Below are 21,416 nucleotides of genomic sequence, written 5' to 3'. Positions count from 1 at the left end.
AGCAAAAAGAGTGCAACCGACAAGGTGCAGCAAATAAGCGCGAGCTGCGACAATCCACCGCCGGGCCTGACATCTGGTCTCATAAATGTCACGAACCCATCCTAATCGTACATATGCTCCACGTGTGAGTGCTGTCTCGGCTCTGGCCTCCTCCGCAGACACTTCCAGCAACTCCGTGAGCAAGAATCTGGCCTCCTCCGTAGAAAGAGCGTGGAAACTATGCAAGGCGCCAGTGATGGGCAAATGTAGAATGGACGACACATCATCCAATGTGATCGTCAGCTCTCCTACTGGAAGGTGGAAGGTGCTAGTCTCACTGTGCCACCTCTCCACAAATGCGGATATAAGTCCAGGATCGCCAGTAATAACTGAACAATCTATCAGTGGACTTAATCCTGTGGCAGCCACCAGGCCTTCAATCTCAGGCACTGGCCTCCCAATCAGTGTCAGCTTCCTCCCATGTGACACTAACTTCAAATCAGGACGTTCCTGATTTGAAGTACAAATTATACAATTATTAAAAAAAATTAATCATAAACAAATAAATAAACAATGACAAATAATTAACAAATTAAAATACCTGTCCACTCCACACGGCATGTGCAACATGCTCGGCAAATGATGTGAGCACTGACGGGTCACGTGGACCACCAGGGAATCCCTCTGCAGCATCATCACCATCTGACCCCTCACCACTATCAGCACCCTGTGCGTCCGCACGCATCTCAGGTGCCTCCGTAGGCTGCTCAGGGACATCATCAGTCATGTCAGCGACGTCCTCAGCCATATCACGTCCCTCCGTAGTCATCTGATGAACGCGTAGCCTACGGGCTGAGGCAGTAGGCCTACGCCTCTCGGGAACATCGCCAGCATCCTCGTCAGCAGCTCTATCTCTGCCTACAACTCTACCTATGGCACGACCTAAACCTCGTGTTCTGGCCATGATCTGTAAATCATGTCGAACACGTATTTTTTTCGGTCAAAATATACACAATTTTCTTTATAAAAAATCAACTTTATTTATAAACAAATAAGACTAACTTAAATCAAATTATTTTCACACATACACGACCTAATTTTAAAAAAAAAATTAAACAACTTCATTTATATAAAAAAAAACAACTAATGTAAAATAAAATTATTAATAAACATGCACAACTTAATTTTTTTTTAAAAAAATTAAACAACTTCATTTATAAAAAAAAAAAACACAACTAATATAAAAATAATTCATTACTAAACATCCACAACTTAATTTTTTTAAAAAAATAAACAACTTCATTTATAAAAAAAAACACAACTAATGTAAAAAAAATTAATTAGTAAACATCCACAAGTTAATTTTTTTTAAAAAAATTAAACAACTAATGTAAAAAAAAATTATTTAGTAAACATCCACAATTTTTTTAGTAAATAAAATACTTCATTTATAATAAAATAAACTAATTAATTATAAAAAATTAGTATTTTTATAAAACTTCCAAAACACACAACTTTAATTATAAAAATAGACAACTTCATTTTTAAAAAAAAACACTAATTTAAAAAAAAACAATAAACAAAAACAAACACAACTACTTTTATAAAAAAAAATTAATTTACAAATTAATATTTAGTAAAAATACACAATTTAAATTATAAAAAAAATATGACATCAAAAACCCAAACTTCATTTTTCATAAAATCTAAAAAACAAAATAACCAAAATAAATAAAATAATTCATTTAAAAAAAAACAAAACAATTTCTGTTTAAAAAAAATTAAAAAAAAAAAACACAAAAAAAAACAAAAAAACCACTTCCGGAAGAAGTGGTTCTTCCGGAAACATTCCGGAAGATGGGGTTCTTCCGGAAAGGTCTTCCGGAACTTTGAAACTTCTTCCGGAAGTGCGCGTCTTCCGGAATTCTTCCGGATGAACCACTTCTTCCGGAAAGTTCCCGGAAGACGTTTTCCGGAAGTCTTCCGGAAGAAGTGTTCTTCCGGAAGATGTTTGGTTACTTCCGGAAGAACACTTCTTCCGGAAACTTTCCGGAAAAGGTTCTTCCGGAACTTCCGGAAGAACCCCTAACGGGTCTTCCGGAAGACTCCGTCGTCAGCCATTTCCCCATTTTTTCCGGCATACTCTAATCTTCTCCCCTCTCGTCTTCTACCCTAAGGTTACTACCCTAAGGTTACTATCCTAAGGTTCCACTGCTGAATCAATATTGGATAGTAAAAGCAATGGAGAGTTAGGGAGACTAACCTCGAAGGCTGTTCGCGGAGAAGACGGAGAAGAAGAAGAAGCTTGGCTCGTGGTGTCCGGAAGAAGACGAAAGCTTGGCTCGCGGTGTCCGGAAGAAGACGAAAGCTTGGAGGATCAACAGGAATGGAAGAAGAAAAGAAGTAGTAGTGGTCTTCCGAGAAGAGAAGCGCGTTTTTAAATTTTTAACTTAAAGGGCAAAATGGCCATTCACTAAAATTGCTGGGTGCACCAGCAATATTGCTGGGTGCACCTAGCAACTCCCCTAACCTTTTTATTATTTTTTTTTGTGTGTGTTTTTCATCGCCCAAATACATTTATTTATTTATTTATTTAAATAGGTGTCTTCTGGCTAGAACTATCAAATGGGCCAGGTTTGGCCCGACAGGCCAATTGGTGAAAATTGTATGACCCGATTTGGCTCGAATTTTTCATAGGCCATTTGGCTCATTAGGCTGGTAAATTGGCCTATTTGTGTTTTTTTCCTTAAATTAACAATATTTTTAAAAGGAAAAAAAAATGTCTGACCAAATAGGCTTGATTCTTTTTAGGCAAATAATTTATAGGATTGACCTGACTCATTTAGTCTATTAGGTTTATATAGTAGTATATGATTTGGTTATGTAGGTTTATATAGACTAATATATATATATATATATATATATATATATATATATATATATATATATATATATATATATATATATATATATATATATATATATATATATGATATTCTATACTCTACTCATTTGGTCCTTAATATAAAGATGCTTTGGATAAAATCATATAAACCAAAAAAATTAGTTAATTCAGTTTATTTTATTGATATTTTAAAAAATATTATTAATGTACCAATTTTACCATTATTAATAATCAGTAACTTATTAATGATGATGTGAAGTCATTAAAGTCTAAAAGTATTATCATCACTGTCAATAAAAAAAAAAACATAAAATACATAGAGCATTTAATGAGGCAACTAAACGTCATAATAGTTAAAATCAATCAAAATTAAAACTAATTATTTTACTTGCCTGGAAAACTAATGTATGAAATAGGACAAAGATAACCAAGTATAGAAAATAATAATTATGTCAGTGGGGAAAACTAACATGGACGGCATAACTAGATTTGGATAACGTGGGAATTTACTTATAAACGCATAATTCTTATGATTTTGGAGATTTCGTGTGAAAAACGAATAGTTTATAAGTACATATCAGAGTTAGAAGCTAGCCAAAAACAAAAACAGTTGAGCTGAGTTAAAAATAGTCATGATTGATTGTAGTGAAATAATTGTTAACAAAGATAATCAATGCGTATAATAGATTTAGACACTCAAATTTACTTTTCTTTCACTCAAATAAGTAGTCATCATTACTTTAACTCATGACATACATTTAAAATTACTTTTGTTCTAATTACTAGTTTATGGAGAGGTTTATATCTTAAGTACTTTTTTAAACTTAATCTGAATAAGTTGAAATTTAAAGTGAATTCTAAAGATTACTGAAATTTTCTATCCAAAGAAATAATATTACTAAGATTTAAGGGAAAAAATTATTTGATGTACATTTAAGCCAACACCCTGTTAAAAGCATTAATATTAAAAACCATTTTATTTTGGAAACAATACTTTTAAAAATTATTTAAATAGTAAATCAAGAATATATTTTTAAAATAAAAAATTATAATAAAATAAAATATTTTAATTTTCAATAAACCTCACATTTAAAATTAAATACATATAGCATGTAATTTTCAAATATTCTTAAAATTAATTATCTCCCTAAAATATTTTTTAATCTAAAAAACCAAACAAACAATGAATACTGTTTCAAATTATTTTCATTGCCGCAATTGTAACTTTAAAACAAAACAAGACATCCTATTAGTTGGTTATAAAAGTCACTAGCTCTTCTATTATAATCCATAGCAACATTTTTTTACCACCAAAGATTAGAAAAGCTCAAATACATTCATGGAGACTTTAAAATTGGGTAAAGAAGCATATTAAAAAAAAACTACTAACATTAGCTCCCGATAAAAAAAGAAAAACTAGCAGTTAATTAAAGATTTTTTTAAAAACAAAATTGCACGAATAATCATCATTTGCTATTATAACCATAGTACCCAAAAAAAATCGTTAGGAAAACATACTACCTACCAACCTGTAATTTTCACATCTGTCCAGACACGGGCAAGAAACCATGTCATGTCCCTAATTTTACAGGCTTACTTTCCTGACTTTTCCCTTTTCCTTACATAAGTACAGTTACACGTGTTCGTGTCCAAAATCTATCCATGCCATGCTTCTCTTATCTTTTTTCCCCTCCTTCAATTATTATATTATATAAAAATCCACGAATGCATCTCAAACCAAAATAAATGACTACCCAAAATCATTATGTGAGTGAGGCCATTATGCCAATTTAAATACCCTGCAAATATATAATGTAGATTTTATAAAGACCTTTTTTGATATTTTGATTAATTAATGCCCCCTAAACAAGAGAAAAAGAAGTTAAAACCAGCCATAGCCTCATTGTACTTTTCTCTTTTTTTGTTTATTTCTGAGTTCCATGGCGGTGGATCACATTATTCATCATCAACAACAGAAGAAGAAACAGCTCAGAGGGTTTCATTGCCCAAAAAAATCACAGCACAAAACTTCGTGATCTGAGACATCACATTCCCTCTTCGATTTGTGCCCTAGATTGAAACTCCCACCTCTTTTCCAGTTCAACCTTAACAAGTTTCGTTTCCCTTTTTCCCACATTCCCGAGAAAAAAAAAAATCAGAAATTCCCGAGTTTCTATTTCTAATGTTAAATTGTTAACTATTCCTTTTGTAACATTTCATTTGCATTTTTTACCACTTCCCGGCCTTCAAGATTCAATTTCTCACCAACGCATGCTGCAAAATCGTAAATTTCCTTCGACCCATTTAAATTCTCGGTCTCAATTTCATGCATCCCCTCTCACATTGCTTGCAATTTCCCCCAATTTTCCATGACCAAGATCTAGGGTTTCTCCCTCTGTTCCTCCCTCATTCTTCCCTTTAAGAAGAACCCATTAATTTTGTGCCACATTGTTTTTCCTTCCTTAATGGGTTTCCTATAAAGCTTTGAAATTTACCGTTTCAACCTTCTGGGTCGCCATGCTCAAGCAATTCCTCAGCAAACTCCCTCGCAAGGCACCCAAACCCGACTCGGACGAGTCATGCCGAGCCGACTCGTCGCGCTCGGACGATTCCCCACGCGCCGCCAGCAGAAACATCCGCCCTCCCGGCGGCGGAGGCTCCTCCGCCGCGAAGAAAACATCCTCGTCGGCGGTTTTTCCGGCGAGCACGGTGTCGTTGATTGAACCTTTGGTTCCTTTTAAGGATGTTCCGAGTTCAGAGAAGATGAACCTTTTCGTGAGCAAGCTGAGCCTGTGTTGCGTCACGTTCGATTTCACGGACCCTGGTAAGAACACGGTGGAAAAAGAGGTGAAGAGAAGAACCCTCGTTGAGCTCGTTGATTTTGTGTCCTCTTGTGGGTCCTCGAGGTTCAGTGAACCTGCTATTCTTGCTGTTTGCAGAATGTGTGCTATTAATCTCTTTCGCGTTTTCCCGCCAAATTACAGGTCCAATCGTGGTGGTGAGAATGATGATGATGAGCCAGCGTTTGATCCCGCTTGGCCTCATTTGCAGCTGGTGTATGAGTTGCTGCTTAAGTTTATAACCTCAAATTGTCTCGATGCTAAGGTGGCTAAGAAGTACATTGACCATTCGTTTATTTTAAGGTTGTTGGAGTTGTTTGATTCGGAGGATCCTAGGGAGAGGGACTGCTTGAAGACGATTCTGCATAGGGTTTATGGCAAGTTCATGGTGCATAGGCCCTACATAAGGAAATCAATTAACAACTTGTTCTATAACTTTGTGTTTGAGACCGAGAGGCACAATGGGATTGCGGAGTTGTTGGAGATTTTTGGGAGCATAATTAGCGGGTTTGCTTTGCCTTTGAAGGAGGAGCACAAGATCTTCTTGTGGAGGGTTTTGATTCCCTTGCACAAGCCCAAGTCTATTGGGGTGTACTTCCAGCAGTTGTCTTATTGCGTTACACAGTTTATAGAGAAAGAGCCCAAGTTGGCAAGCATTGTGATAAGGGGGATGTTGAAGTATTGGCCGATAACGAACAGTCAGAAAGAGGTGATGTTCCTGGGTGAACTGGAGGAAATTTTGGAAACAATTAACATGGTAGAGTTTCAGAGGGTCATGGTCCCGTTGTTTTGGCGGATTGGATGCTGCATTAACAGTTTGCACTTCCAGGTACAATTTTTATTCACTTTAAGTTAATCCATTTGGTGAATCCTCATTAGTTGTATGCCTTTATATAGAAATGAAATCCATGATTTTTAGCTATAGTTTGTGTAGTGTGATGCTCTATATTCTGGCATTATATTATTAAGCACATTAGCAAAGACTTCCCTTAGCGTATGGGGTTGTGTTTCACACCCAGCCAATATGGGACTCATGCGTTGGAATGGGCAATCCATGAACACCAGGGGGATTGAAGTGTGTATCTCCTATTTGCTTGGTCAAGACACTGAGCTCCTGTATAAATTGAAGGAAACATTGTTTCACAGCCTGGCCTTTAGTCTCTACCTCAACAGGTATCAAAGCCTGGTTAATCCATCCTTAATGGGGTTAATGCAGGAGCATGAGTCGTGTGTTGGTTGAATGTGAGTCACTAAACTCCCATTTAAGTAGAGACTAATAATGCTTTGCTTTGGGTTCAAAGTCAAAACATAGTGCAACTTTTTTGGGAGGTTTTTCTGCAAAGGTGATTCATTTGATTAGATTATTTCTGGGCAAGAGGTCACTCATAGGATGTGAAACTGAAAGTAGTTCGTATTCTTTTTTGTTTCATCAGAGCTCTCCATGTTTACTTGGAGTAAATTTCCAAGTTCCTCGAACCTCCTTTCGGGAATGGCATATGTCTCTTGCTTTTTTAAATTAATGATTTAATTGCTGCTATTTTGTCTCCATCTTCATTCATTTGTGTCTCTTTTGAGAATCACTTGTTTCCTTTGACATGATTGTTAATTGATAAAATTATAACCTTTTTCATTCAACATGGATTCTTGCAGGTAGCTGAAAGAGCCCTTTTCTTATGGAACAACGACCATATTGTCAACTTGATTGCTCACAACCGACAAGTGATCCTGCCAATCATATTTCCAGCCTTAGAGAAGAATTCTCAGGGCCACTGGAGCCAGTCAGTGCTCAACCTAACTTATAACGTGAGAAAAATGTTTGTAGAGATGGATGAGAAGCTGTTCCTGGCTTCTCATTCTCAATTCAAGGAAGAAGAAGTAATGCTAAACATGGCGGCAGAGAAGCGGAAGGAAGCGTGGAAACAACTCGAGCATGCAGCCAGTCTCCAGCCTGCGATTGGAAATACCCCAGTTTTAGTATCTCCAATTTGATAACCTGTAACTTATGTATGCATGTATGTATGTCAGACACTCAATCCTTATCTCTTTTCCTCCTGATATAGTGGGAAAACCACTAGAAAAGTGGTAAATGGCTGTTATTGGGAGTAAGCTTTTTCTTTTTTTGTGTCCTACATGCTTTTGATGCTTCTGGCAGCCAGATGTTGTACCTTGTAACATGCTTTTGATCGTCACTGCATGGTAGCAAGTTAATTGCCTCCTGATAATTGATGAGAAGGACCATGCAGCGGATCAAACCATTTTCTGTATAAGCCTATTTCCAAAATGTGCTCTGTGCTCCTCAGTGCTTTTGTTCTCTGCCCCTTATAACAAGTGAGCTTGGACTATAACCACGAAGGATTTGCCATACAGGCATTGCAAATTAAGGCACTATTAACCAATAAATGAACAATTGTATACATGATTAAAGTTGTACTTTTAGTTTATAAGACTTGTTCCAACGTCACGGCCATCTAACAATTTGTGCATTTGGAGAAGATACTAAAATGGAAATGGGGTCTTCACGTGAGAATTGTTTAAATTAAAAGATGTTAGTTTTTTTCTTCCTAAAGTTCTTATGAAAAATTGTTGAATAAATAAGTATTTTCGTAAAATGGGTTAACTCAATCATACACTCGGGCTCATTTTAGATGATATTTTTTAGTTTTGTTTAATTCTTATAAACAAAAACTTTTATAATTTCTTATACACGCTCTTTTATAATAATGACATGGTTTTGGTAGGTTATTTTTTCTGATTTGATTTTTTAAAATAAAAATAAGAGATAATAAATTTATAGTGTTAATTACAAAAAAAAACAAAAAAAAAATAGCAAAATTACTTGGTGATTTAGTTAAAACACTAACATTGCAAATAAAGTTCAACTGAATTCACAACCTACTTTTATTGTGATTAATTCATTGTCCTTTTCAACAGTTGACTACAGTTGACTAATCACAAGAAAAGTCTGTTATGATTTCAGTCAAACTTTATTTGCAAATCTTAGTGTTAATCACAATTGTTGGATCAATTTTCATAAAGAGAAAATTAAGAATTTTGGAGTCCTATCCAGCAAAAAGCTTCTTTTTCTTTCGCATCAACGAGCATTAGGAGGAAAAAAAATATTTTCTGGGAATTTCATTTTAAAAAATTTAATTTTTCATATTTAATATGTATTTTAAAAAAATAATATTTTTAGGAAAGGATGTTCTCCGAAAATGTTTTTTAATTAGTTTTTCACAAGTTTTTTTCATGGGGAGATAAAAATCTTACTTTTTTTATTATTTTTGTTTTACTATAATAAAAATATTGTTTTTTATTAAATTATATAATATGATAAATAATTAAAATAATTAATAAAAATATGCATAACTATTTGATTTTTAGGAAAATTATATAAAAATTCTCAATAACCAACCAAATAAATTTTATTCATTTCGACCAAACATGCTTTTTGGGTATAAAAAAATTTCTCCTCCTACCAAAAGCTCCCGAAGGGAACAATTTAGTAATTACTTGGATCCAGTATATTATTTTTTTGGCCCCACTAGAAGAGGGTAAGGTCTCAATTCCTTGAACAATTTAATATATTTTTGGATAAATAACTAAATTTATTTTTAAATGAGTGATGTAATCACAAATTAGTCCTTAAAAGATGAAAAATACAAATTTAGTCACCATACAAAACATGCAAAAAATTAGTTTGGTCGTTAAATTTATGAGATTATCTTATCATTATAATGTTCAATAATCAATTTGACAATAAATTATATTTTTCAAAGACCAAATTAATATTTAAGGACCAATTTATCATTAAATTATCAGCGGAACTAATTTGTTATACCTTTTACATATTCAAAAATTAAATTTAAAATTTTCATCTTTTAAACTAATTTATAACATTAGCTAATTTAGTTATTTACTCTAATGTTTTCAACAAAGTTTTTCGTTTAAACTAGACATGTATTGCGTTTTACACTTTACCCAATTGGTTCAAAGTTGAATGCTTCAATATTAAAATTAAAGAATTATCATATTACTATTTTTTTTATATATATAAAGTGAATGATTTAAGTGTCCCATCCCAATATGGAGAAATTCAAAAAAAGTACCAACACTTATTACAATTTTCCCATTTACGTTAAATCCTTGGGAAGCTTGCATTGTGTCTTGAGGTTGAGTTATGACACATTGCTGCAAATGTAAAAGGGTAGAGCAAATGTGGTAAAAGATATCTAGAAATGAAAAATAAATTGTAGGTAATGTAATTTGAATTACATACAAATGTTTCGGTACAAAATGTTGAAAGGAACTATACGACTTTGTTGCTTAATGAGAACCTTAAAATGAGTCTCTAATTGGTGTTAGTACATCAACTCACTCTTTGAACTGTATCATCCCGCAACAGTTTTCCCTTTGCAAAACAAAGAGACCTGGAAGAACCAGAATTTGAGATCATCTTACATGTTACAATTACGGAACAGACACTAAGTGGGGGATTGATGATAAAAAAGAATGGTAAAATATGTAACTGATGATGGTTTCAACCATCACTGTGCCAGAAATTCTAAAGTCTTTAAGGGAACAGCCAAAAACATTTACACTTGGTTCTGGAAGAGTGACTGCACCGATTTTGGAGACAAGTTTGCCACACAATTGAACTGTCACAGAAAGCAAAAGTCACTGTCATTTAATTATCTCAACACCTTTTTCAGCAAGGATAAGGACGTGCATATTATTTTGCCGGTTCATATACTTTACTCAAATGGGGTATATAGGTTAAATAAAGCAGAATAAGAACCCTTTAAACACCCCATTTTCCCAATAATCATTATATAATTTGACATAGATTAAATTAAAACTTTGGTCTTCTTAAACACCATTTTTCAGTTTAGTCCTTACGTAAAAATGATTACAGATTGATCCTGCAATTTACTAGAGTTATAGCAGTATTAGATTTGATCCGTACTTGATACCGTTTTTTTGACTTAGTTTTTACGTGAAAAATTTTTAGACTTTACATGAAAAAAATTATATATTTTGATCTCTAAATTTGACATCGTTTTTTGTTTAGATCCCTATGTAAGAATAACTCTAATACCACTATAACTTTAATAAATGCTAAGGAGTAATATGTAAATAATTTTTTATGTGGATACCAAAATATAGATCTTTTTTCTTTAATGTAGGGTCTAGAATTTTTTTTGGATATATGTATTAAATACATAATTTAATCAGTAACATAGATCCCATAGACAAAAGGAGGGTGGGATGGAAAGAAGTTCCTGTAAACTGTATAATTATATTTTTTAAAATGAGTAAAAGTTTAAACTAGTTGAATGAAGGCTCATCAAAATCACGACATACCTCAAGACTCATTGAGCTTTTACAAAATTACTTATAAATCACCCATTAACAAGATTCTCAACAGTAAGATTCAAACTCGCATCCTTATCACATACAAGTCCAATCCTTACCATTTGGACCAACCTTGTTGGTAAAACCGTACGATTATATTATGTGTTGGACATTTTAGTGTAATTGATCTCTTTATTATGTTAAAATAAGGGTGCACGCTTGTTTTAATGTAATAACAAGATGTTCGGTTTAGACAAATGTTGGAAGTTACATGGAAGTTACTAAAACTTCCATCAACGGTTGGAAGTTACTAAAACTTCCATCAACGACAATTTTTAAAGAAATAACTTCCATCAACCGCCAAAAACCACATTTTCTTTGATCTTAAATAATTATTCTGGTTCAGAAAGCATAACGTGTGACAAAACATACAAGACCAAAACAAAACTCTTGAATTATAATCTTCTGATTTTATCCGATTGAACAATTTTGGTTGAACCCCGAAATTTGATTTAATCTGAAAGTGTTATACACGACTTCAGATTTATCCAGTATCATCTCGAATTTTCAAATTAACCAACAAAAGATTGAATCAAATTTTTCGAGATGACGAACGATAGTTCGAAGATGACAAGCAAGTTTGCGAAGTTGGACAAGTTTGAAGGGCAGGATTTCAGAAGATGGCAAAAGAAGATGCACTTTCTCTTGACAACATTGAATGTGGTGTATGTGCTGAGTACACCGATGCCGGTGTATATGGAAGATGAAACTCTGGATCAAACAAGGAAGCGTTCGAAATGGGAGAACGACGATTACATTTGTCGTGGACACATTCTGAACGGTATGTCTGACTCTCTCTTTGATATTTATCAAAATGTTAAGTCTACTAAGGAATTATGGGACTCTCTTGAATCCAAGTATATGGCAGAAGATGCCAAATTCTTAGTTAGTAATTTCTTTAATTACAAAATGATTGATTCGAGGCCTGTTATGGAACAATATAATGAACTGCTGCGGATTTTGGGTCAGTTTACTCAACATGATTTGAAAATGGATGAATCCATTGCAGTTTCATCTATAATTGATAAACTACCTTCTTCTTGGAAAGACTTCAAGCATACCTTGAAACATAAGAAGGAAGAGTTGACTCTGGTTCAACTCGGTAGTCATTTCATGATTGAGGAGTCACTGAGGGCTCAGGAAATTGACAAAGTCAATGATAAAAATGTAGCAGGTTCCTCTTTCGTTAATATGGTAGAGGAAAGTGGAACAGTTAAGCAAAATTACAATGCTAAAGGTAACAAACAAAAATTTCAAGGAAATAAGAACAAAGGTCCAAACAAACAGACAAAATTGTCATGTTGGAAGTGTGGGAAACCTGGTCATTTAAAGAGGGATTGCCGGGTGTTCAAAGGAAAGAACAAGGCTGGTCCAAGTGGGTCTAATGATCCGGAAAAGCAACAAGGATGATGATGTTGCTTGGTGGTTTGATTCGGGAGCAACAAGCCATGTGTGCAAAGATCGTCGTTGGTTCAAGGAATTTAGACCAATCGATGATGACTCTATTGTAAAGATGAGCAATGTTGCAACTGAACCAATCCTAGGATTAGGTTGTGTGAATTTAGTTTTTACTTCCGGAAAAAGTTTGTATTTGGATAATGTCTTATTTGTACCTGGCATTCGTAAGAACTTATTGTCTGGTATGGTTTTAAATAATTGTGGTTTCAAGCAAGTACTTGAAAGTGACAAGTACATCTTGTCAAGACATGGTTCATTTGTTGGATTTGGTTATCGTTGTAATGGAATGTTTAAATTAAACATTGATGTTCCTTTTGTTCATGAATCTGTTTGTATGGCCTTGTGTAGTTCTATAACTAATATGACAAAATCAGAAATTTGGCATGCTAGATTAGGACATGTTCATTACAAAAGATTAAAAGATATGTCAAAAACAAGTATGATTCCTCCTTTTGATATGAACATTGAAAAATGCAAAACTTGCATGTTGACCAAGATCACTAGGAAACCTTTTAAGGATGTTAAAAGTGAGACTAAAGTCTTAGACCTTATTCATAGTGATTTGTGTGATTTGCATGCTACTCCATCATTAGGTCATAAAAAATATCTTGTTACTTTTATTGATGATGCATCAAGGTATTGTTATGTATATTTATTAAATACAAAAGATGAAGCTCTTGATAAATTTAAAATTTATAAGAAAGAGGTAGAACTTCATCAAAATGGGCTAATCAAAACTCTTCGTACGGATAGGGGAGGTGAGTATTATGATCCGGTTTATTTTCAATCTACTGGAATAATACATCAAACTACAGCTCCCTATACACCACAACAGAATGGTGTAGCCGAAAGGAAGAATAGAACCTTGAAAGAAATGGTGAATTCCATGTTATCCTATTCGGGTTTAAGTGAAGGATTTTGGGGTGAGGCTATGTTGACAGCCTGTTACTTGTTGAACCAAATTCCTAACAAAAGGAATAAGGTTACCCCATATGAACTTTGGCACAAAAAGACACCAAATTTGAGTTATCTCAAAATTTGGGGATGTAGGGCTGTAGTCAGGCTTACAGAACCTAAAAGGAAAACCATAGGTGAAAGAGGTATAGATTGCATATTTATTGGATATGCTGAACATTCTAAAGCATATAGATTCTATGTGCTAGAATCTAATGATTCTGTTGCTGTGAACTCGGTTATAGAGTCACGAGATGTTATCTTTGATGAACAAAGATTTACATCTATACCTAGGCCAAAGGACATGAATTCCATGTCGAAAGTCTCAGTTAATATTGAGGATATACCTTCAACTAGTACTGAAACTAGAAAGAGTACGAGAGTAAGAAAGGCTAAGTCATTTGGTGATGACTTTCAACTCTATTTGGTTGAAGGGTCAAGGAATGATATTGAATTTCAATATCAATATTGCCTTAATGTTGAGGAAGACCCAAAGACTTTTAGTGAAGCAATGGCTTCAAGGGATGTTGTATTCTGGAAAGAAGCAATCCAAAGTGAGATGGATTCCATCATGCAAAATAATACCTAAAAATTGGTTGACTTACCTCCTGGATGTAAGCCATTAGGATGTAAGATGATCTTTAGGAGAAAGATGAAAGTGGATGGTACTGTTGACAAGTACAAAGCCAGATTGGTTATCCAAGGCTTTAGGCAAAAGGAGGGTATTGATTTTTTCGATACATATGCTCCTGTTGCTAGGATATCCACTATTAGACTGTTGTTAGCACTTGCTACTATCCACAATCTGGTGATTCACCAAATGGATGTGAAAAATGCATTCTTAAATGGTGAATTGGATGAAGAGATATACATGAAACAACCTGAAGGGTTTGTTATGCCAGGAAATTAAAATAAGGTGTGTAAACTGATGAAATCTCTTTATGGCTTGAAACAAGCGCCTAAACAATGGCATCAAAAATTTGATGAGGTTGTGTTGTCTAGTGGTTTTGTTCTAAACCAAGCAGATAAATGTCTATACAACAAGTTTGATACTCATGGCAAAGGAGTTATCATTTGTCTGTATGTAGACGACATGCTGATCTTTGGTACCGACCAAGATCAAGTTGATGAAACTAAGGCAATTTTGTCTTCTAAGTTTGATATGAAAGATATGGGGGAGGCGGATGTGATCTTAGGAATAAAGATCAAACGTGGAAACAATGGCATTTCCATCTCTCAATCACATTATATTGAGAAGATATTGGAGAAATTTAATTTTAAAGATTGTTCTCCGGTAAGTACTCCCATTGATCCTAACCTGAAGCTATTACCTAATAAAGGTGTAGCAGTGTCTCAACTTGAATACTCAAGGGCGATAGGATCACACATGTATGCAATGATTAGTACTAGGCCTGATATAGCTTATGTTGTTGCTAAACTTAGTAGGTTTACAAGTAATCCCAGTTCTCATCATTGGCAAGCTATGAATAGAGTATTCAAGTACTTAAAGGGAACCATTGACTATGGTTTGACATATACTGGATTTCCTTTGGTTATTGAAGGTTACTCTGATGCAAGTTGGATAACCAATATGGAAGATTATTCATCCACAAGTGGTTGGGTATTCCTCCTTGGAGGAGGTGCTATCTCTTGGGCATCCAAGAAACAAACCTGCATTACAAATTCAACAATGGAATCTGAATTTGTAGCTTTAGCAGTAGCTGGTAAAGAAGCTGAGTGGCTAAGAAATCTGATCTATGAGATTCCATTGTGGCCCAAACCTATACCTCCCATGTCTATCAGGTGCGATAGTCAGGCTACTTTGGCTAAGGCATATAGTCAAGTGTATAATGGGAAGTCTAGACACTTGGGTGTTAGACACAACATGGTTCGGGAGTTAATCATGCATGGTGTGATATCAGTGGAGTTTGTGAGAACTCAGCATAATTTGGCCGATCATTTAACCAAAGGGTTAAGTAAAGATCTCGTGAAAAGGTCGGCTGTGGGATTAGGATTAAAGTCCATCTGAAATCTCTTATGTTAAGATACCCAATTCCCATCTAATATGACATTAGGTGCTGAATTCAATGTGGAAAGCTTAACATGTAGAGATTGGAACACATCATCGAAAGTATCCCAAAAGGTATGTGTTCGGTTCTGTAAGTTAAGGAGGTTGGAGTATAACTCCTCAATGGTTCTTTTGAAAAATTGCATTTGCAGGTGCAAGAAAGAAAAGAACTACCTATATAAGCATGAAGTTTAGCCGCTTCAAGAAGCTGAGACTTGGCTTTGATATGCTTATGAAGGATAGGGACAAAGACTAGTAAACTAGTGTCGAGCAAGAGTAATGTTATAAACTATTGTGCAGATTATCTTCATGTATTCATTATGAATAGAAAGGGTTCAATCCTTAGTGACACCCTGATATTCGAATATTTGAAACGTGTAATTTGCTAAGATGAAATTCAATCGTCACGATATTTCATCTATGCAGTAGTTTGTGGTATGTTATGACTTTGGTGATTTGATCGGTAATTATACTAAAATGGGGGAGGTTTGTTGGACATTTTAGTGTAATTGATCTCTTTATTATGTTAAAATAAGAGTGCACGCTTGTTTTAATGTAATAACGAGATGTTCGGTTTAGACAAATGTTGGAAGTTACATGGAAGTTACTAAAACTTCCATCAACGGCAATTTTTAAAGAAATAACTTCCATCAACCGCCAAAAATCACCTTTTCTTTGATCATAAATAATCATTCTGGTTCAGAAAGCATAACGTGTGACAAAACATACAAGACCAAAACAAAACTCTTGAATTATAATCTTCTGATTTTATCCGATTGAACAATTTTGGTTGAACCCCGAAATTTGATTCAATCTGAAAGTGTTATACACGACTTCAGATTTATCCAGTATCATCTCGAATTTTCAAATTAACCAACATTATGTATGTCTTGTGATATGTAGCAATTTTGGTGTGGAGTTAAAAACTTTAGTCAACTGGAACGAAAAGGATTGGATAAACTTTTTTTATAAATATATCTATAGAATAAGAAAATAAAAATAAACAAAATAAATTGAATTTCTCTTATAAGTTAAGTGTAACTTTTATAGAAATTCTCTTATTTAGTTTCTCCAAAAGCTAAGTGCACAATTTTGTTTTAGCTTACGAGAAAAGTTCAATTTATTTTATTCTTGTAAATGTTCATGGAGAAGTTCATTCAAACAAATAATTCTAACCTTCTGTTGCTTATACTTCTCGCGGACAGCATTCAGGAAGCATCCTTTGGTATTAAGTTGCAGATCTTGCAGTGCAAGAACAACAGTTTTGAGGTCTGAAGCTTTGTATTTTGTATAGTGCTCCAGAGTTGGATTCTGCAAATAAATAAATAAATGCATGTGACTCTTAAAATTTATTTACATCTACATTAAGGTGAAAGATGAATTAGTCAACTTAGTTCATACCCATGGATGTTCTGACTCATTCAGGGTCCATTTGGCAAGGAACACAGCAGATGCAGCTATAAGGGAAGGTAGAAACTGGAAGAAGCTGCATTCAACAAGAGCAAGCTCTGCTAAATAATTTGCCAGGAATTCCAGTTCAACATAAGGAGCCTGTATAACAAGATGAAACTAGCAAGTTAATTTGCATTTTTCTTTTCTGCATAATAATGTCAACTTCTCAAAGTTAAATAAATTGTGGATAGATAGTGGATTACTGTAGTACCTTGTAAGAAGATTGTGCTGCTTGGATGAATCTCCTGAAAGCCGAGAAAAGATCGTCATAAACTCATAATTCAGTTAATTTATAACTAAGTGATGTTTTCCAACAAAACGTTGATATATATATAAGAGGCATATTAAGTGGGAACTCGTTATTATAAAAAACAATTATAATAAATATAGACCACTAAATCGAATTATTAAGATTACATGTATGTTACATACCTGAGAAAAGTTTTGATTGTGGGGACAGATAACTGAAAATGCACAAGATTCAGTACTTCTCTCTCCATTTTCAATACCTGCCAAATGATGCCAATTAGGTGTAATCATTATGAATACTACTTGAAAAAAGGAGGAAGATTCCAGCTATACTACCAAATGCAGTACCTCTTCTTTTGTGTATGTATTATCTGTGATGAAGCAAAATTCCTCCACTCGAGGTGCACACATCTCTTCATATTTTCTTAAAGCCACGAAAGAAGGAAAAAAAACACATCTAAGACTGGATGGTATTGATAGAAAAATAGATATGATATCTTAAATTACTACTTATCAGCATCACCAAATGCATTCAATCAAAATCAAGAATTTCATGAATAAAATTAGAAGCTCATTGTATATTATAATGTCCAAACAAAGTTTCATGGCCAGCTTATATGCAAAACTACAGAGAATAATGAGAACAAATTATATCCTGACAAATCTGTAAAAGTCCAAGACTAACAAGTAAAATAACTATTATATAAGGGGTTACCAACAAATAATAATTTTCACCATCACCACCGTACTAGACAGGATGAATAGTTGAGTGTCATCATCATTTTTAAAAGCCTTATCGTTCCCAGTACAGAGTTCAAAGAGAACATCAGTAAGTGTAACTTTGAGATTAGGAAACTTCCATTGGACCATTACAAAGTTTGGTACTTACGATGCAATCAACATGCAAGTAACACCGAGCAACTGGAGCTTTTGCTTCTGAATGAGTCTTGTTGAGAGATACCGATCAATGAGGTTCACGGTCAGGTAAAGAGTGTCTGGAACCAACTTGTATTCCTCAGAAACCTGAAAGGGAATAAAGGAAACCTTCAGCAAACCCACAATCAAAGCTTGATGGCCAACTTAGACAACAATTACTGATTGTGTATTTCAGATGTGACTATATCAGGAGCATGATAATGAATTGTAGATATCCATCTACTTGTCAATATCCTATAATTCAACCACATTTTCATTGAAAGGCAGTAGAGAAGTATAGAAATCTACATAATGCTGCAGCCATGAGACTAACCTCCACAAGCCAATCAACCAGAATTCCACGCATGCTTGGATTAATATCTTTCTGCAACTTGTCCATGTAGTTGGTCAATGGTTTCCTTTGAAGCTGGAGTGATTTCACCAAAACTCATCGTCAATATTTTTTGTAGTGAAAGTAACCTCTTTTCTCAGCATTATAAGAGTATTACATAGTAAAGTTCTTTTATGCAGCAATATTAATATTATAATAATACTATTATGTTACTAAACAAAATTAGCTCTCTGCTATCCAAGAATACTTGCTATTTTGCTGCCAGTGAATGTTATATTCTGAAAGAACTTTGTTATAAATGCAATCAGACTGTGAAAATAACAGAAAAAGCAGAAGTTAAGGTTTATGTAATTATATCATAACATTGTTTAACCGAAGATATTGAAATATTCACCAGTTACATAAACTAATAGCATAGTAGCAACACATCAGGAGAAAAAATAATTACACCCGTACATCACAAACCTCTGTGACTCGAATATTGCTGTATATGTCAGGGGCATAAAAACTCCACAGTTGAGGATCCTTTAACTCTGAATCAATGTCCACAATAGTCAGGGAGTCTGAGGCTCCCAGCTTCTCACAAATTATATCTATGTCTGCACAATTGAATCAAGAGAACAAAACAGTAACTACAGGATTCTAACTTCGAGGATAACTACAAGATCCTTGAACTTGAAAATTCCTTGTATAACAATACTAGTATTTTGCATTCTCCAAAAGAAATAAGAAATTCAGTTCAATTAGTTAATGAAAACACAAGCAACTAATATATTTTTGAGAAAGCAGAGCCTGTCTGCTGAAAAGTTCAACAACCTCAATGTTAAAGCCTATGTATCAAGTAGCATTTAATGCTTTGTATGTTCAATCAGAGAGTTACATGAATTTCATTTGCCCAATTAGTAATTTAGTATGTCATACTATATGCCTAAAGTCTGTTGCATACTAGTAACATGAGTTATTGAAAAACCTTTGTTTGGAGAGTTCCGGAGTTCATCAGATTTCACAGAGTTTTGCATTGAAAGTGAGGTGTCTGCTGTTACACCTTCTCTTAAGGTGTCATTTGATTCAACCATCTTTATTGTGGATAATTCTTCAGCTAACTTTGCTCTAACATCGTCATGTGAGGATGAAACGTCAGTGGAAACACTTGAGGCTGCAAGCTTGGTGTTTTTCTTTGTACAAACTCCTTTGGCCTACATAATGGATAGTCAACCAGCATCACTAACTACACTAATGATATCTCAGACTTAGGTGTAGATGAATAACAACTTTGTAAAATAATAAAAATCATTTTGTGATGAGAAAAATCAAGATATTGGATCAAATGTTTTTGTATTTTCAAACGAGAATAACTCACATAGACAAATGTTTACTTCTCTTATCACTAGAATTAAAAAAACATTTGATGATTTGAAATCTACCTTTGATGACAAAGTGAATCTTTCATGCTTACCTGAAATTTTGATGCCTTAGTACACTTATCATGTGGTTTTGCACACATGTTTGATATATCTGAAAGCACTGCCCTTCCCTTTTGCTGGACAACAGCAGGAACAACCGCAAAAGTTTTGTTTCCAGAACTTGCTGCTCTTTTGGAATTAGCTCGAAGCACGTTTTTCTGCTCATTTTTTAAGGAGGGTCTTGAGTAGGGAGTAATCCCTCTCAAGGCTCTAGCTCTTGCTCTGGTGATTCGGAGTGGACGCTCTTCATCTTTGGCACAAACTCTATTTACTTTATCCATTGTGTGTGCCTTGGAGAAGAGCAACCCAATTGCTTCAACTAAAAATCTTGCTCATACCTATTCTTCAAACACCAAATTAACAATCTTTGGATAATGGCAATCAATAACTGTACTTAAGAACGAAAACAGTAAAAGATTGTGAATTTGTTTCACCATGATCTTTCAGTCAAATACTTAATCTTTTGTAACATTCTTGATTTTGTTTTGGAAACAATAAGAAAGATTGTGAATTTGTATCACCCTGATGACATTTCCCGACTTGGTCAAAACAAAATGAAGAAAAAAATTGCAAGGTATGACCCAGATCTTTTTCTTATTTCTATTCCCTTTTCTTCTGTCACGATTTTCTTGATTCGTTGAATAAACAAAATGCTGTGAATAACAAAAATGTTTAATCGATGAGAAAAGGTGTATGAACACATTCACTCAACCCCAACACAAATACAATAACAATCACCAACAAACAATTCCCGACGAAAACACAATAAAAATGGATAAAACTATCCCATCATTTCCATACTCTTCAGAGAAATCCCGAGGTAAAAAAAAAGCCCAGGTGCATAAAATTTCAGTCTCCTTACCCAATAGAAAACAAAAGAAGTGAAATTTACGTAAATTTGAAGAAGCAATGCAGCTCAAGACAAGATCCATACACTAAGACAAAACATCCTTAACAGAACGAAAATATCTCGGAATGCGCTATTCAGAAACAGAGTAAAAGAAGTTAAAGAAAGAGGGGGGAAATTAAAAAGAGTGTGTTTGCTTGTTGAAACCTTTAAAGAAAAGAAAAGAGAAAAGCTAAGTGGGTTGAGACTTGAGAATGAGAGTGGATGTTATAGGCAGCAGAGTGAGTGGGCGGGACAGGGACACAGTTCAAAACTAGAGATGTCGTGAACTTCTACCTTTTTTTCATAATTTATATAAATTGACATAATGAAAAAAGATAAAGTTGTGTTTAGGCAAATATGTAAATATTTTGCACAACATTTATGACAAGACTAAAACATTGTTTATTGTAACTTTTTTCTTAGTCTTTTATAATTTACTTTAAAAAAATTAATTATCATATATAGTTCATATAAAACTTC

At 34.2% G+C, this 21,416-nt stretch overlaps 2 protein-coding genes across 3 annotated transcripts; one reads left to right on the top strand and one right to left on the bottom strand.

Moving 5' to 3' along the window:
• Nucleotides 1–4,743: 4,743 nt before the first annotated feature.
• On the top strand, nucleotides 4,744–8,023 carry LOC114409008 (serine/threonine protein phosphatase 2A 57 kDa regulatory subunit B' kappa isoform-like). The gene is made up of 2 exons (XM_028372277.1): nucleotides 4,744–6,553; nucleotides 7,375–8,023. The coding sequence occupies exons 1-2, from the start codon at nucleotides 5,402–5,404 to the stop codon at nucleotides 7,711–7,713; spliced, it is 1,491 nt and encodes a 496-aa protein (XP_028228078.1). The 5' UTR covers nucleotides 4,744–5,401; the 3' UTR covers nucleotides 7,714–8,023.
• Nucleotides 8,024–9,954: 1,931 nt separating this feature from the next.
• Nucleotides 9,955–21,202, bottom strand: LOC114409007 (cyclin-A2-2-like). 2 transcript variants are annotated; one of them, XM_028372275.1, is made up of 12 exons: nucleotides 20,041–21,202; nucleotides 19,555–19,780; nucleotides 19,050–19,183; nucleotides 18,567–18,659; nucleotides 18,207–18,340; nucleotides 17,666–17,741; nucleotides 17,501–17,577; nucleotides 17,280–17,313; nucleotides 17,018–17,167; nucleotides 16,793–16,927; nucleotides 10,321–10,379; nucleotides 9,955–10,151 (listed from the first exon to the last, which is right to left on the bottom strand). In XM_028372275.1, exons 1-12 carry the CDS (start codon nucleotides 20,326–20,328, stop codon nucleotides 10,091–10,093), a joined length of 1,467 nt encoding a protein of 488 aa, XP_028228076.1. In that variant the 5' UTR covers nucleotides 20,329–21,202; the 3' UTR covers nucleotides 9,955–10,090. The 2 variants fall into 2 exon arrangements, with proteins under 2 accessions (XP_028228076.1, XP_028228077.1); XM_028372276.1 differs by having other exon boundaries at nucleotides 9,955–10,379.
• Between the last annotated feature and the right edge of the window lie 214 nt (nucleotides 21,203–21,416).

Source organism: Glycine soja, chromosome 4 (assembly GCF_004193775.1).
Source record: "Glycine soja cultivar W05 chromosome 4, ASM419377v2, whole genome shotgun sequence".
Taxonomy (NCBI): Eukaryota; Viridiplantae; Streptophyta; class Magnoliopsida; order Fabales; family Fabaceae; genus Glycine; species Glycine soja.
The sequence above is the reverse complement of the archived record's forward strand: the minus strand, read 5'-3'. Positions and strand labels throughout refer to the sequence as shown.